General features: G+C 41.3%; 1 protein-coding gene across 1 annotated transcript in view; it reads right to left on the reverse strand.

Moving 5' to 3' along the window:
* Positions 1-15,526, reverse strand: part of LOC124803111 (protein sly1 homolog) — a 245,983-nt gene that overhangs the window by 187,056 nt on the left and 43,401 nt on the right. Inside the window, 1 exon segment of the mRNA XM_047264268.1 lies at positions 4,526-4,753. Coding sequence (XP_047120224.1) covers positions 4,526-4,753 — 228 coding nt within the window.

The raw sequence follows: 15,526 nt of genomic DNA on the forward strand, positions 1-15,526 counted from the left end.
AACTTACATTCAAGGTGGTTTTAATGTCACACGCATATTGCAATTAGTTCAGCTTTTAATATAATAACCAAATAAATAAATAAAAATTGTTTTCCCCTGGATTATGCTATCTTCCCTCTGACGAACTAAAAAGCAGATATATCAAGAAGCCCATTTGGCAAGAAGTTCGTGCATTTTAAATCACAGTAATTGTACTTTACTGACATTATCTCCATTACCTATACTTCAACAGAATCCCTTAGTGCTTTGTACATGGCACTGCAGATGTCCACTCTACCTGAGGTATAGCAGCTGTTGAAATGCAAAATAAATACTTAGGACTACAATTACACAAGCTTCCATGATCAGAAATAACTGCCACTGAATAAAACTGATGTTTCGGCCACATTGCAGTAACCTCCTTTTGTGTGCATTATATTTCACCATGACTCCTCTACTGAGCATAACACTACATCCCAATTTTAAAACCACTGATATTATTGATCTCCTGCTATAGAAGGAGTGGGAAACTTCATTGTAATTGCTTTCCTGTAGTGGAACCAGGGGGATCTGCTGCTGTCTATTGCTCCTTACAATATGTTCCATGCCTGGTAGTCAACATTCTCTTTAGGACATAATGATTAGTTTATAAATCCACAAAGGCTGGGAGCCTTTTTTAAGGCTGAAAAGAGCAAACAAGCACTTGTTACATCCTACTTAGGTAATGAATGAGCATTATTTAGTTCCAGTATGATGGACATATAGGAATTATGGGCTAAGTCCAAACCGATTATAAATTGAGTTCTCGAGAATATGTGCCGAGTAAGCAGATTAAGGATGCAAAACACCCACCAAAGTTTAATAACAAAATCTGAAAAATGTTGAAAAAACAGAAATTTTTGCATTCTTGATTTAAAAAAGAATGTGGAAATGATGAAAGGTAAAAGGAGAAATTCACGTATCTATAAAAAGTTCAATGAGAGAAGCACATAATAACTTACATCTGTCAAACCTTAGCAATAAATCCCAACAAGAGAAAATTCTGGCTCTATTTAAAGACACTAAGCATATCAGTAGCTTCTATTTAGCCACTCGGCAACCAATCTGGCATGGCAAAGGAGAAGTGGACGTTATAAATTTCCATGTAAAAAAACCATTTATCCAAAAGGAACATACAGACACACCATCATTTGGCTTCACACAGACTTCTGTATGAAGGACATAGACACAAACATTCCAGGTATTGAGAAGCAATTGAAAGAGATGAAAACAAGTAAGAAGCCAGGTACACATGGAATCCCAATCTTATTTTACAGAGAGTATCTTTGGCACTGGCTCCTTACTTAGCTTGCACTTATTGTGAATGTATCACTCAATACAAAGTCTCAAGCGACTGGAAAGAAGTGCAGGTGACTCCTATAAATAAGAAAGGTAAAAGAACGGACCTGCAAAACTGAAGGCCAATATCCGTAACATCAGTTTGCTCCAAAATTCTTGAACATGTCCTAAGTTTGGTATAATAAATTTCCCTGAGATAGGAAAGTTGCTTTTCAAAAATCTGCACAGATTTAGAAAGCACTGCTCATGTGAAGCTCAGCCTGCTCTTTTCTTTCATGATATCCTACAAAACCATGGATAATGGGCAACAAGCAGAGTCCATATTCCTAGATTTCTTGAAAGCATTTGATATAGTGACTCACTGCAGACTTAACAGAAGTACGAGTATATGGAATAAATTCTGAGACATGTAAGTGGCTCAAACTTTTCATATGTTGCCCAGGACAGCAAGTGTTCATTGCAGACAAGAATACTGTCAGGAGGTGTGAAAGGACTGCTCTTGTTCTCTATATATATAAAACATCTGACGGACAGGGTGAGCACCAGTTCGCAGCTCGTAGCTGATGACACTGTAGTGCATGGTAAAATGCTGTCACTGAATGACTGTAGGAGGATACAGGATGATTTTTGACATAATTTCTATTTTGTGCGATGAATGACAGCTTGCTCTACACGTAGAAAAATGTAAGTTCATGCACACAAATAGGAAAACAAACCTGTAATGCTTGAACACAATATCAGTGTTGTTCTGGTTGACACAGTTATGCCAATTAAATATCTAAGCATAACACTGCAAAGCAACATGAAATAGAATGAGCACATAAAGTCGATGATAAGGAAGATGAATGGTAGACTTTGACTTATTTGGACACTATTAGGAAAGTGTAGTTTATCTACACATAGACCACACAACAGAACTCTAGTACAATCCATTCTTGAACATGGATTGGTCCCCACCACATCAAACTAAAGAAAGACATTGAAGCAATTCAGAGATGTACAGCTAGATCTGTTACGAGTAGGTCTGATCAAGATGCCATTATTATAGAGGTGCTTCTTGAACTCAAATGGGAATCCCTGAAAGGAAGACAATGGTCTTTTCATGAATCACTATTGAGGAATGTTAGAGAACTAGTATTTGTGGCAGACTACAGAATGATTCTACTGTCATCAATGCACATTTCGCTTAAGGACTATGAAGATGAGAAACTAGCGCTCTTGCAGAGGCATACAGACAACAGTTTTTCCCTTGTTCCATTTCTCGGTGGAACAGGAAAGGAAGTGGCTAGTAGTGGTACAAGGTACATCCGCCATGCACCATGTGGTGACTGATGCAGATGTAGATGTAGTTTTTAATCAATCTGGATTAGTGCAAAACAAGAATATTTTCACATTATATGGACGATAGGCAGGACAGAGGGAATGATCAGAGAATTAGAGATGACTAATTTGGCTTTAGAAGTGGTTTGAGCACAGAAGAAGCAGTACGTGGCTTAACATCAGTTCTTGAGAAAATACTACAGAAGGCTCAGAACACGTATATTGCCTTTGTTGACTTAGAAAAAGCATCTGACAGTGCAGAATGGTGACAGTTATTCGAAATGTTGAAAGAGAATTGTGTAAAATGTAAGGACAGAAGAGCAGTATAGAGATTGTATTGAGAAGAGGTGGCTATAGTAAGATGTGGAGAATATCAAGCAGCTACTGTTAAGCATAATATACAACAGGGCTGCTCACTCTCTCCTGCTTTGTTCAAAAGGTGCTTCCAGAGGGCAACAGTGGAGGCAAAGAGAAATTATGAACCACAAGAGGAATTAAAGTCCATGACAAAAAATAGACATAATGAGATTTGCTGATAGTACTAAAGTGTTACGTCAAAATGCAGAACAATCAGAAGTGATGCTAGCACAGATGGGAACCACCCTCAACTCTTCCCATAACACAAGAATTAACAAACCTAAAACAAAAATCTTTGTGCTGAGCAGACAAAACAGCACTGCTGAATGTTCACCTAACAATGAACGACTAGAGACAATAAAATCCTTTGCCTACCTAGGGAGTAAAATTACACAAGGTGGAAGATCAAATGATATTGCAAGCCAAATCTACCAGGCAAAGAATGCTTTTAACATGAGAAGAAATATTTCCACATCTATCTGCATAGACAAATATCTCATAAAAGACTTCATCATAAAGATGTGTGTTGATGTATGGAAGCAAAACACTGACACTCAAAGAAGCAAAAAAACACAAAATAATGGCCGTCAAGGTGTGATGCTATTGCAGAATGCTAAAGATCGCCTGAGTAGACAAGGTATCAAATGAAGAGGTGCTCCACAGGATGGGTTCACAGTTCGTGGTCTAGTGGTTAGCATTGCTTCCTCTGGATCATGGGGTCCCAGGTTCGATTCCAGGCTGGGTCAGGGATTTTCTCTGCCAGGTAACAGGGTGTTTGTGTTGTCCTCATCATTTCATCATCATCCAGGAAAATGGCAAGACTGGACAGTAAAAAGATTGGGAATTTGTACGGGGGCTGATAACCACATCACTGAGTGCCCCAAAAACCAAAATCATCGTCATCCATGAAGTGGAGGAAGAAAGCCATGTCTTTGGAAGCTTATTCAACACTAAAGGGACATGTGGGTCGGCCATCTGCCAAATCCTGATGTCTCATTAAAAGTATCATCGAAGATTCAACAAAGGGGAAGAGCACACAAGGCAGACAGACTAGAATACATCACGCAGATCATGATGGATACCAGCTATCAAGAGGAAGGCCGAAAACAGAAAAGCACGGTGAGCTGCTGCCAATCAGTGTGAGGGTTGAGAACCTAAGAGGAAGAGGGGGATACTTTTCCAACTCTTATTCAGAAGATATGATACAAATGCGTCAAGTGGCTAAATGCTGCACAATAAATTCTGACATGATGATGCTTCTCCTTGGGCTAACTGATCACCAAGAAGTATAGTGAAGTTAAAAATCCAAATGAAACATGCTGTCTACAGCAGAGTAACATATTTATCAATTATCACTTCACCCACAATCTCAATGATCATACTTTATATATTCAATGTTTCGTCACATGTATGTCAAATAAATTAGTAAAAAAACTTCAAGAACAAATAAAAAATAGAAACTTTGTTAGCAACTCAAGTTTTCATATTTTTTTGCAGATGTGTTTTGTTCTTTAGAAGAAACTAAGTTTACCTGCCCTTGTGTGTAGCCCAGAACTTGTCACGGTTGTCCAAATCACAGGCCCGAGTTTTTACTTTTGCCCCTCCTGCAGGTGAACGACCAACATTCTCCTCCACTACAACTCGATTGAGTGCAAGATCCAGAACATCATGCGCCAACGCCTGGTATGTCCAAGTGTGATGTAAGGGTGTTGCCATATCCACATTTCTATCTAATACTATTAGGAGTGGTCTCTGAAAACTAAAGCAAAATATTTATTACTATTTTACTACAGAGGAGCTCTGAAAATCACAAACACCAGAAAAAAATAACCTCATAAATATGTTTTACATCATAACAAGAGCAAATGCTTATATTTTGCAATTGCTCAAAATATTTGAACTCCGGCACTACTTATGGGACATGCTGATGGCACCAGATACATGCTTGGGTTTTGCACAACAAAATACTGCCACTGGTGGACTTCAGCCTTTGAAATGCAAGGGAGAAACAGTTTGCATTTATTGCATGCCCCTATCATCTTAATAACAGTTCCATTGTTCCACGAACAATACGAGACTGGAATAGAAGGGAGAACCGATAGAGGTACTCAAGGTACCCCCGCTACACACCGTCAGGTGGCTTGCGGAGTATAGATGTAGATGTAGATGTAGGGGACCTTAGGGATGAAAATGTCGTTCGCCCATTTTCACTTGCTTCAATTTGAAGTGGACGCCTTCCCTTTATTGTGAGTGGCCAATTGTGTTTCATTCATGTTTTGATGATTTTAATAGAGAATTTGGATTCAAATGAAATTCTGAAAAGTCTGAAATTGTTTTGAGTATTCTGCCTCAGAAGGCAACTTCTGTGGTTCCAATTCAGATCTAGATTTAAAATATACTGAAGATAATTGTAACTATAATTTGTTATTTTTCTGGGCATAATTGCAGTTTGAAAACTACACTACACTATAAATTCCAAAACCTCAATAAAGCAAAATTTATTGTCCCAGAGTCCCACTTCAAGGTTAGAAATATGTCAATCACTGGTCACCATTTTCAGTTACAATATTTAACCTATAACCTATTTTATAGTTACAAGATTAATGGAAAATCTCATATAAGATGTGAAACAAATACTAACAAAGAGATAGAGGGGCTGGCCAGTACTTACCTCAGCTCAGTACAGCCGATAGATACACATAAAACAGAACTGAAAATTTACATTCCTAGCTTTCGGAACTTTGTTCCTTCATCAGGGAGGAGAGAGGGGAAAAAAAGGGAAGAAGGGAAAGTGGATTCAGTTACTCACAACCCAGGTTATGAAGCAACAGGGAAAGGTAAACAGGGAGGGTAGCAAGGATGGAGGCATGGTTGTCAGAGGGAAGCCAAAGATATTCTACTGTAAGTACTGTGCCAGCTTCAAACCAAAGAGGATGCATACAGAAGTAAAGTATAAAGATAAACACAACTATGTAGGATGAAAAGATGCGTGAATGGCTAAAGAGGAAAGGGAAAGAGGAGAAGACTGAAGAGTGAATGGGAGTGAGGTTCTTTAACGTAGGTTCAGTCCAGGGGGATGGCGGGATGAAAGGATGTGTTGGAGTGCAAGTTCCCATCTCCGCAGTTCAGAGGGACTGGTGTTGGGTGGGAGAAGCCAAATGGCACATACGGTGTAGCAGGTTCCTAGGTCCCTAGAATTATGCTGGAGGGCATGCTCCGCTACTGGGTATTGGGCATCTCCTAGGCGGACAGTTCGTCTGTGTCCGTTCATTCGCTCAGCCAGTTTGGTTGTTGTCATGCCGATGTAAAAGGCTGTGCAGTGCAGGCACGTCAGTTGATAAATGACATGTGTAGTTTCACACGTGTGAAACTACACATGTCATTTATCAACTGACGTGCCTGCACTGCACAGCCTTTTACATCGGCATGACAACAACCAAACTGGCTGAGCAAATGAACGGACACAGACGAACTGTCCGCCTAGGAGATGCCCAATACCCAGTAGCGGAGCATGCCCTCCAGCATAATTCTAGGGACCTAGGAACCTGCTACACCGTATGTGCCATTTGGCTTCTCCCACCCAACACCAGTCCCTCTGAACTGCGGAGATGGGAACTTGCACTCCAACACATCCTTTCATCCCGCCATCCCCCTGGACTGAACCTACGTTAAAGAACCTCACTCCCATTCACTCTTCAGTCTTCTCCTCTTTCCCTTTCCTCTTTAGCCATTCACGCATCTTTTCATCCTACATAGTTGTGTTTATCTTTATACTTTACTTCTGTATGCATCCTCTTTGGTTTGAAGCTGGCACAGTACTTACAGTAGAATATCTTTGGCTTCCCTCTGACAACCATGCCTCCATCCTTGCTACCCTCCCTGTTTACCTTTCCCTGTTGCGTCATAACCTGGGTTGTGAGTAACTGAATCCACTTTCCCTTCTTCCCTTTTTTTCCCCTCTCTCCTCCCTGATGAAGGAACAAAGTTCCGAAAGCTAGGAATGTAAATTTTCAGTTCTGTTTTATGTGTATCTATCGGCTGTACTGAGCTGAGGTAAGTACTGGCCAGCCCCTTTATAGTTACAAGTTCATTTTCAAGGACTGGCTAATTTTGTGAGTTTTTCTTTTATGTAGTTGACATACATTATTTGATTTATGAGGCAATGACTACAGAATTCATTATTTGTACATAAAAATTTCATTTGAGATGTTCATGTCATAAGATTAACAACTGTTTGTTCCTAAAACGCTAGGTGATAAAAAGAAGTGTCTGCAACTGAAACATACCTCAATCAGTGCCTGAAAATTTAGTTGCAGCTGCAAATGATGATGATGATGATGATGATGATGATGATGATGATAATAATTATAATAACGTATAAATTATAATTATTATTTTTCAATTTATGTTTGTACTTGCATTCGAAACAGTTTGGCTTGCAATGTGCCAGGATTACTATTTTTTATAACTTTTTGTTGTCTTTCAAGGCAAATCTATTCACTTTGAAGCTGATTTCCTGAAACTAGGTGAAAACATTTTTGGTAGTGATGACAAAAAATTTTAAAAATCAGCTACCATTCTTTGTTGTAAATGGATAGCATGTAATCATCTGACCTGATCAGTCAACAACTTTCACATAAATGAAGTAAACTAAAAAAGTTTCTGGCCTGGTTTTGGTAACAGCCCTTGCTGGCAATTGCAAAAGAATATCAGCTATGGAAGGTGTGTGACACATTGACAGCATTAGTACGAGGTGCATTCAAGTTCTAAGGCCTCCGATTTTTTTTCTAATTAACTACTCACCCGAAATCGATGAAACTGGCGTTACTTCTCGACGTAATCGCCCTGCAGACATACACATTTTTCACAATGCTGACGCCATGATTCCATGGCAGCGGCGAAGGCTTCTTTGGGAGTCTGTTTTGACCACTGGAAAACCGCAGAGGCAATAGCAGCACGGCTGGTGAATGTGCGGCCACGGAGAGTGTGTTTTATTGTTGGAAAAAGCCAAAAGTCACTAGGAGCCAGGTTAGGTGAGTAGGGAGCATGAGGAATCACTTCAAAGTTGTTATCACGAAGAAACTGTTGCGTAACATTAGCTCGATGTGCGGGTGTGTTGTCTTGGTGAAACAGCACACGCGCAGCCCTTCCCGGACGTTTTTGTTGCAATGCAGGAAGGAATTTGTTCTTCAAAACATTTTCGTAGGATGCACCTGTTACCGTAGTGCCCTTTGGAATGCAATGGGTAAGGATTACGCCCTCGCTGTCCCAGAACATGGACACCATCATTTTTTCAGCACTGGCGGTTACCCGAAATTTTTTTGGTGGCGGTGAATCTGTGTGCTTCCACTGAGCTGACTGGCGCTTTGTTTCTGGATTGAAAAATGGCATCCACGTCTCATCCATTGTCACAACCGACGAAAAGAAAGTCCCATTCATGCTGTCGTTGCGCGTCAACTTTGCTTGGCAACATGTCACACGGGCAGCCATGTGGTCGTCCGTCAGCATTCGTGGCACCCACCTGGATGACACTTTTCGCATTTTCAGGTCATCATGCAGGATTGTGTGCACAGAACCCACAGAAATGCCAACTCTGGAGGCGATCTGTTCAACAGTCATTCGGCGATCCCCCAAAACAATTCTCTCCACTTTCTCGATCATGTCATCAGACCGGCTTGTGCGAGCCTGAGGTTGTTTCGGTTTGTTGTCACACGATGTTCGGCCTTCATTAAACTGTCGCACCCACGAACGCACTTTCGACACATCCATAACTCCATCACCAACTGTCTATGAATTTCAATTGGTTTCACACCACGCAAATTCAGAAAACGAATGATTGCATGCTGTTCAAGTAAGAAAAACGTTGCCATTTTAAGTATTTAAAACAGTTCTCATTCTCGCCGCTGGCGGTAAAATTCCATCTGCTGTACGGTGCTGCCATCTCTGGGACGTATTGACAATGAACGCGGCCTCATTTTAAAACAATGCGCATGTTTCTATCTCTTTCCAGTCCGGAGAAAAATATCGGAGGCCTTAGAACTTGAATGCACCTCGTACATCTCTACCACAACTGGTGATTTTGTTTGGATGAAATTATTTTGCTCATTCTGTTTCTACTTTGACTATATTCTTTGCGAGCTCCTTGGTGTTCACCAGAAAGGTGCCAACAGCTGTTGTCTTTTGATGCCACCTGTAATCACCAACTGCAGGTGCATTGTAATACTGGTCCACATACACTGTAAAGCCATTCAGCAGTAATTCTTGAGGAACCTATTTTGGAGAAGCACGAATACTGGTTCTTCTGCTTTCTACCCAGAATAATTCACATTCAGTAGTAGCATCACTCATCTGATATATTTTCATTCCAGTTTGGTAAAAAAGTGAAGCTGTAATCAACACAAAGGTTGGTTTGAACACCACAGTGCTTTATTAGGCATGCTCCTATTGGAAATAGTATACCTTTGAAATGAATTTCCCCAGCCAGTTATACATGGATCTCAAAATTCCTACATATCTTCGACAGTTGGGTGAGGATATGGTGTGAAAAAAAAGAAGCTGAATTCATATTGTCAAAGTATAGGAATATTCTGAATAGTTTACATAGTTTGAATCTTTGCAAGACACAATATTTGTTGTTGCACAGATGCAAATTTGATAAGATCACTTTCGTATGATCATGACTCACAACAGAAGTAGCAATAAAAACAACTCAATTCTTTTACCATTAGTCACTGACTTTATGTTTTTTGAAACACAAATGTGAATGAAAACAGTGGAAAACGAATAAATCTTGGACATCTTCCTCATTTCTTATTTTCCCAAGGTATTATCTAACTTCCAAGATTTTTCTTCCTTTTTTCTTTTTTTTCTGAGTCTACAAATGCTAGAAATGTAGGTTTGCCTTTCCTTAATCTATTTTCTAAGATAAGTTGTAGGGTCAGTATAGCTTCATGTGTTCCAATATTTCTATGGAATCCAAACTGATCTTCCCTGAGGTCAGCTTCTACCAGTTTTTCGATTCGTCTGTAAAGAATTTGTGTTAGTATTTTGCAGCCATGGCTTATTAAACTGATAGTTTGGTAATTTCACATCTGTCAACACCTGCTTTCTTTGGGATTGGAATTATTATATTCTTCTTGAAGTCTGAGGGTATTTTGCCTCTCTCATACATCTTGCTCACTAGATGGTAGAGGTTTGTTAGGCCTGGCTCTCCAAGGCTGTCAGTAGGTCTCATGGAATGTTGTCTACTCCTGGGGCCTTGTTTCAACTTAGGTCTTTCAGTGCTCTGTCAAACTCTTCACGCAGTATCATATCTCCTATTTTATCTTCATCTACATTCTCTTCCATTTCTATAACATTGTCCTCAAGAACATCGCCCTTGTATAGACCCTCTATATACTCCTTCCACCTTTCTGTTTTCCCTTCTTTGCTTAGAACTGGGTTTCCATCTGAGCTCTTGATATTCATGCAAGTGGTTCTCTTTTCTCCAAAGATCTCTTTAATTTTCATGTAGGTCGTATCTATCTTACCCCAAGTGATATGCGCCTCTACATCCTTACATTTGTCCTCCAGCCATCCCTGCTTAGCCACTGTGCACTCCCTGGTGATCTCATTTTTGAGACATTTGTATTCCTTTTTGCCTGCTTTATTTAGTGCATTTTTACATTTTCTCCTTTCATCAATTAAATTCAATATCTCTTCTGTTACCCAAGAATTTCTATTAGCCCTCATCTTTTTACCTACTTGATCCTCTGCTACCTTCACTATTTCGTCTCTCAAAGCTACCCATTTTTCTTCTACTGTTTTTCTTTCCCCCATTCTTGTCAATCGTTCCATAATGCTCTCCCTGAAGCTCTCAACAACCTCTGCTTCTTTCAGTTTATCCAGGTCCCATCTCCTTAAATTCCCACCTTTTTGCAGTTTCTTCAGTTTTAATCCACAGTTCATAACCAATAGATTGTGGCCAGAGTCCACATCTGCCCCTGAAAATGCCTTACAATTTAAAACCTGGTTCCTCAATCTCTGTCTTACCATTATATAATCTATCTGAGACCTACCAGTATCTTCAGACTTCTTCCATGTATACAACCTTCTTTTATGATTCTTGAACCAAGTGTTAGCTATGATTAAGTTATGCTCTGTTCAAAATTCTACCAGGTGGCTTCCTCTTTCATTCCTTACTCCCATTCCATATTCAACTACTAAATTTCCTTCTCTTCCTTTTCCTACTATCGAGTTCCAGTCACCCATGACTATTAAATTTTCGTCTCTCTTCACTATCTGAATAATTTATTTTATCTCATCATACATTTCATCAATCTCATCTGCGGAGCTAGTTGGCATATAGACTTGTATTACTGTGGGCTTCGTATCCATCTTGGCCACAATAATGCGTTCACTATGCTGTTTGTAGTAGTTTACCCGCATTCCTATTTTCCTATTCATTATCAAACCAACTCCTGCATTACCCCTATTTTATTCTGTATTTCTTATTACACAGAACTTAACTTTTGTAAACCTTCTTACAATACTAACCCCCCCTTGAATCTGAGGTGATCTTGGATGGTCAAGTCTACAAAGGTTTCAAGTTTTTGGTCAGTCTACAAAGGTTTCAAGTTTTGCAAAGAACAGAATACAAAAAGAAGAAGCACATAGGAAAAGTTTCTGGGTGTGGGTTACAATAGATTCACCGACATGTTAAATATTTATGGCAGCGGCACTTACCAAACACAGTACTTACATGATTGCACCACTAATTCTAAATTCAATTTTTAAATTTTGCACATAATATGACACTAGACCCACACCACTAAACTGTTATGACTCACTTCAAAATGTGAGTGTCTGACTTTTCTTGTCTTTTGTGTTATACATACCAGCAGCATTCCACCTCCTTTTAATGCTTTAAAATATTGCACTCATCAAAGTGCAACACTTGGCTCTAATTATGTAGGCCCTGTATTGAAGCAACAAGCTCACAGCCATTAACAAATAAATTTCACTTTCAAACCCCTTTGGTGGCAATGGTCCTGTCGAGATGTTTAATGAGGAAGTTAAAGTGGAACCAAACTAGGCCATTAGGGATAAGAACAGAAATTATACTGATGCATAAAGCCTGGTAGGTTGGTTGGTTTGCTGATTAAAGACGCCAACTGAAATGCCATCAGTCCCTCCTACCTGGAACTGGCAAGTCAACAAAACTACACACCAAAGAAGGGTCTGGTGTGCCAAATCCAAGGGAACAAAACCCCCAAGGTCTACTGAAGATCAACAAAGCCTAGGGAAAGGAACACGGAGGAAGTAAAGGGAGGAAGGGAGAAAGGCAGGTGAGGTGCCCCATCCAAGAGGCAGCTGGAGGCACCGAAAGACAGGGAGTGTGACTGAGGACATACATCCTGCCATTTACCAGAGGCACACCACCCAACAATACCTCAACAACAATAGCGACACAGTTAGGGTGAGAGAAGCACAGGAAAACAGCAGAAGAACTATAGGTCAAACAGAACACATAAGAAGGAGGAAGAAGAGCAAAAGAGCAGATAGGAAGAGGGCTGGGGTGTAGCACCAAGCCCAGAAAAAATGCTGCCTGTTTGGGGAAGAGCAGGCAACAGGGCAGCCTGTCAACCCCTCACTGGGGCAACATGACTGAGGCTCCCTCTCTTAAAGAGGCAAGTCAGGAAGATTAAGAGTCCACTTCACATTGGCTAGGTTAAGGCAGTCCAGCCAAATGTGGAACACCATCAAACATGCACAACTACAGTGTGGTAGATCCTTGTGTCAGAGGAAATGACCATGAGTCAGTTAAGTACGATCGATATGGATCCAGCAAAAGACAATAGAGTCCTTTGAGAGACCTGCATAAAGGACCTCCACAAATTCATGGTCTCCTTTATCGCCCATAGTTTGTTTAGCAAAGTCAGAATATGCCACTCTGTATTCCAAATCCTTAAAAAATGATGGCATAAAACTGACTGAAGTTCTGATTCCATAATATCGACCTCAAGAGCCACGTAGCTGGTAGTCGATTAGGCCAGCCTGTCAGTGAGTTCATTCGCCAGCATCCCAACGTGAGCCAGGATCCAGACAAAGACCACCAAGCATCCAAGTTGTTTGAGGGGAAAATGAAAATCCTAGATGGTTAGGACCAATGAGTGTCACACTGGTCACTGCCCAAAGAATCGCTAGAGATGAGAAAGGACTCACTAGTGCAGGAACAGATACGCTCAAGAGCACGAGTGATGGCTACCAACTCTGTTGTGAGAACACTGCAGCCTTACGGCAACGAGCACAGTTCATTACATCCCATATGAATGTAAGCAAAGCCAGCGTGAGTGGCAAGCACCGAGTCATCAGTATAGACTACTACTGAGTTTTGAAACATGCCAAGAATGGAAGAAAACTGGCGGTGGAGGGCCTCACGATGAGTGGGGTTTTTTCAACCTTGTGCTAGGTCAATACAAAGCTGTGGACGGAGGTGCACCAGGGAGGCATACGTCTGTGGGCCCAAAAAAGTATTGGTTGAGGGAAAGCTGAATTTTGCCAACGGCTTGCTGCAGTGGTAACACCGGTTCCCGTCAGATCACCGAAGTTAAGCATTGTCGGGATGGGCTAGCACTAGGATGGGTGATCATCCAGTCTGCCGAGTGCTGTTGGCAAGCGGGGTGCACTCAGCCCTTGTGATGCAAACTGAGAAGCTACTTGATTGAGAAGTAGCAGATCCGGTCTCGGAAACTGACATACGGCTGGGAGAGCGGTGTGCTGACCACATGCCCATCCACATCTGCATCCAGTGACGCCTGTGGGTTGAGAATGACACAGCGGCCAGTCGGTGCCTTTCGGTCTTCATGGCCTGTGTGGGAGGAGCTTAATTTTTAAAGCTGAAGTTCAGAAAACAGGGACCAGATGCAGATGGCAATCGTAACTCCAGACCTGGGCTACAGTTGGCAGAGGTGGATCTCAGAATCTGGAAAGAGGAGATGGTAGTTTGGGAGCACTATGGAGCAGCGAATGCGTAATGCAAAGTGATCAACTGTTGTTGGCACAGAACCGGCAACGGTGCAACCCTTGCCTTAGCTAGGGGGCTGACCACTGGGCTAGTCTGAAAGGCACTAGTTGCCAGTCATACCCCACAATGGTGTATTGGGTCCAGCATCTGTAATGTCAAAGGTGGTGTCAAGCCACATGCGAGACTCCCATAATCTAGACAGCAGTGGACCAATGCTGTGTAGAGCTGTATCAGAGTAGTGTGATCTGCATTCCAGGTAGTGCTGCTGAGTCATCGAGAAGTACTTAACTGGGACCAACGTGTCCACTTTAGCTGACTAAGATGGAGAAGCCATGTTGACTGGGCATCAAAGACCTGTCCCAAAAACTGATGAGGAGGCCTGGCAGTCAAGATGCAGATCCAAATGGGGTCAACAGAAATGCATAATGCAAGTGTTGGCAGCTGAAAAAATGTATGCCATGAGCTGGAGCCCAAGACTGTGCTTGGTGTAGTGCTCCCTGCAGTCTGTGTTCAGCAACGCCCATAAATGAATAACAAAAATAAATGCAAAAATCATCAGCTTGCAAAGGGGGGCACCGTAGGCCCTGCAGCTGCCACCAGACCATTGTCAGCTCTAAAAAGAGAGGGACACTCACAATGAAACCATGTGGAACCCCATTCTCCTGCAGACAGGAGGTGCCAACCCATACCTGAAAAGTGTGACATGAAAGAAAGTTCCGAATAAAAATCAGGGGCAGGCCACAGAGGGCCCAACATGTGATGATGTGGTGCCAAGTGCTATCGTAAGCTTTATGTAGATCAAAGAAGACTGTAACAATGTGTCAGCGTCGGGCAAAGGTTGTTCAGATAGTATACTCCAGGACTAAATTATCTGCAGTAGGGAGGCCTTGATGGTCAAAGCCAAAAGGTTCTGGGGTTCAAGGATCCACTACAACCTTCGATTCACCATACATCCAAGTAACTTGCAGAGGACACTGATTAAACAAATCAGACAATAGCTGTCAATTGGGAGAGGCGGTTTACCCTATAACAAAACTGGAATAAAGACACTTTTTTGCCACTGGGAAGGTAATTCCCCTCCAATCCAGAGATGACTAAAAAGGGCAAGTATATGACTTTGGCTTGCCACCAATAACACAGCTCCACAAAATAAATTTTTTTTTTTCGTTGCCAGGGAAGTTTGAACGAAAATGGGATATTGTTATGATACTCATTCCGAGTATATTTGTACTTTTTCCAAATTGGCTCTGGTTTTTGAGATATAGGTTATTTGTGGAAATGAGAGTTTCATGTGGATAATATCGACTGCAGGGTCCATATATGGTGTAATGTATTTGCTACCTGTTTTTTAATTAGTGATATTGTACTATCTTTATTAAACAATTGTGCTCAGGGTGTGCATCTGTGTGGTTGAGGATTACATCATGCAAACATCACACTGTCAGCATGTGTTCAGTCCTGTTGTGCGGTGCGTGTGTTGAAGATATTGAGGGTTGTGCAGATTTGAATTCGGCGGTACTCGACATT

Source organism: Schistocerca piceifrons, chromosome 6, assembly GCF_021461385.2.
Source record: "Schistocerca piceifrons isolate TAMUIC-IGC-003096 chromosome 6, iqSchPice1.1, whole genome shotgun sequence".
Taxonomy (NCBI): domain Eukaryota; kingdom Metazoa; phylum Arthropoda; class Insecta; order Orthoptera; family Acrididae; genus Schistocerca; species Schistocerca piceifrons.